The sequence below is a fragment of the Nannochloropsis gaditana genome (genome assembly GCF_000240725.1).
Source record: "Nannochloropsis gaditana CCMP526 unplaced genomic scaffold scaffold1529, whole genome shotgun sequence".
In the NCBI taxonomy this organism is placed as follows: Eukaryota; class Eustigmatophyceae; order Eustigmatales; family Monodopsidaceae; genus Microchloropsis; species Microchloropsis gaditana.
Genome location: NW_005802424.1, coordinates 1 through 1358, shown reverse-complemented (window position 1 = coordinate 1358; position 1358 = coordinate 1). Strand labels below are relative to the sequence as shown.

General features: G+C 54.4%; 1 protein-coding gene across 1 annotated transcript; it reads right to left on the bottom strand.

The window, feature by feature from the left end:
* Positions 1-268: 268 nt before the first annotated feature.
* Positions 269-1358, bottom strand: NGA_0682700 (glycosyl bnr protein; the record flags this gene model as incomplete). The annotated part of the gene is made up of 5 exons (XM_005852288.2): positions 269-316; positions 460-585; positions 721-846; positions 990-1115; positions 1265-1358. Coding segments are annotated over 5 exons (520 nt in total), but the record flags the coding sequence as incomplete, so codon positions are not given.

Sequence of the window (1358 nt, the reverse complement as noted above, 5' to 3'; positions counted from 1 at the left end):
TAACCCTAACCCTAACCCTAGCCCTAACCCTAGCCCTAACCCTAGCCCTAACCCTAGCCCTAACCCTAACCCAACATTAGACACATTAATCGCAGCAGAATTAATGGTGGCACCGAAGAAATGTAACTTTGCATTAGCAAGGGAGTTCACCGCTTCTCCACTGTAACTTGCTTTGAATCTGATGCTTTTCTTTCAATTGTTTAAGTACTTCTTTGAGACACTTGAAAGGAATCGGTTCTGTAATTGTCCCCGACCCACTAGCATACACCTACCCGAAGGTCCAGATGGAGCCTTGTGCCACCGCAGCGGCAAGGTTCTGTGCATGAGGGGAGTTGACGAGAATGCGTCAATTTGAGTGTCGCATGGCGATCCTGGACGAGACATGCACACACGATGGGACCACCATCGAAGTCAGGGTCCTGATGGACGTTTTGAAATGGCCTACATGCATATACGTACCGCGCCATCTGACGAGGACGCTATCGACCACCAGGTGCGTGAACCAGCGCCTGTTTGCTCCGTCCAGGTGACCCCCGCGTCGGTTGATGTATAGATGAAGCCATTATCCACCACGGCGGCAAGTTTCTGTGCATAAGGGGATGGGCAATCGACCAGGATAAGTTAGATCGAGTATTGCATGGTTACCCTGGACGATGGCATGCCACCATCAAAGACAGAAGCACGGTGCTTCTTTGTAATGGCCGACATTCATACACGTACCATGCCATCGGATGACGACGCGATCGAGGTCCAGTTACGGGCCCCAGCGGCGGATTGCGGCGTCCAGTCGACGCCCCCGTCGGTCGACGTCCCGAGTGGGCCCCCATACACCACACCGGCAAGGTTCTGTGCATGACAGGATGGGTAGGCGACCAGGATAAGTTAGATCGAGCATCGCAGGACGACGTTCGACGAGACATGCACACACGATAGGACCACCATGGGCATGGTTTATCCTCCTCTGTGATGGTCCGCATTCACACACGTACCATGCCATCCGACGAGGACGTGATCGAGTAATAGTCACGGAAACCAATGATGGTTTGCTCCGTCCAGGTGACGCCCGCGTCGGTGGAGGTATAGATGTAGTCCGGATTGACCACGGCGGCAAGGTTCTGTGGATGACGGGATGGGTAGTTGACGAGGATGCGTCAGGTCGAGCGTCCCAGAGCGACCATGCGCGATACATGCACACACGATGGGGCCACCATCGAGGACAGGGGCTTGGTGCATATTGTGTAATGGCTTGCATCCACACACGTACGATGCCATTCGATGAGGACGCGATGGCCTGCCAACTACTGGAACTAGCGTTTGTTTGCTCCGTCCAGGTGACCCCCGCGTCGGTGGAGGTATAG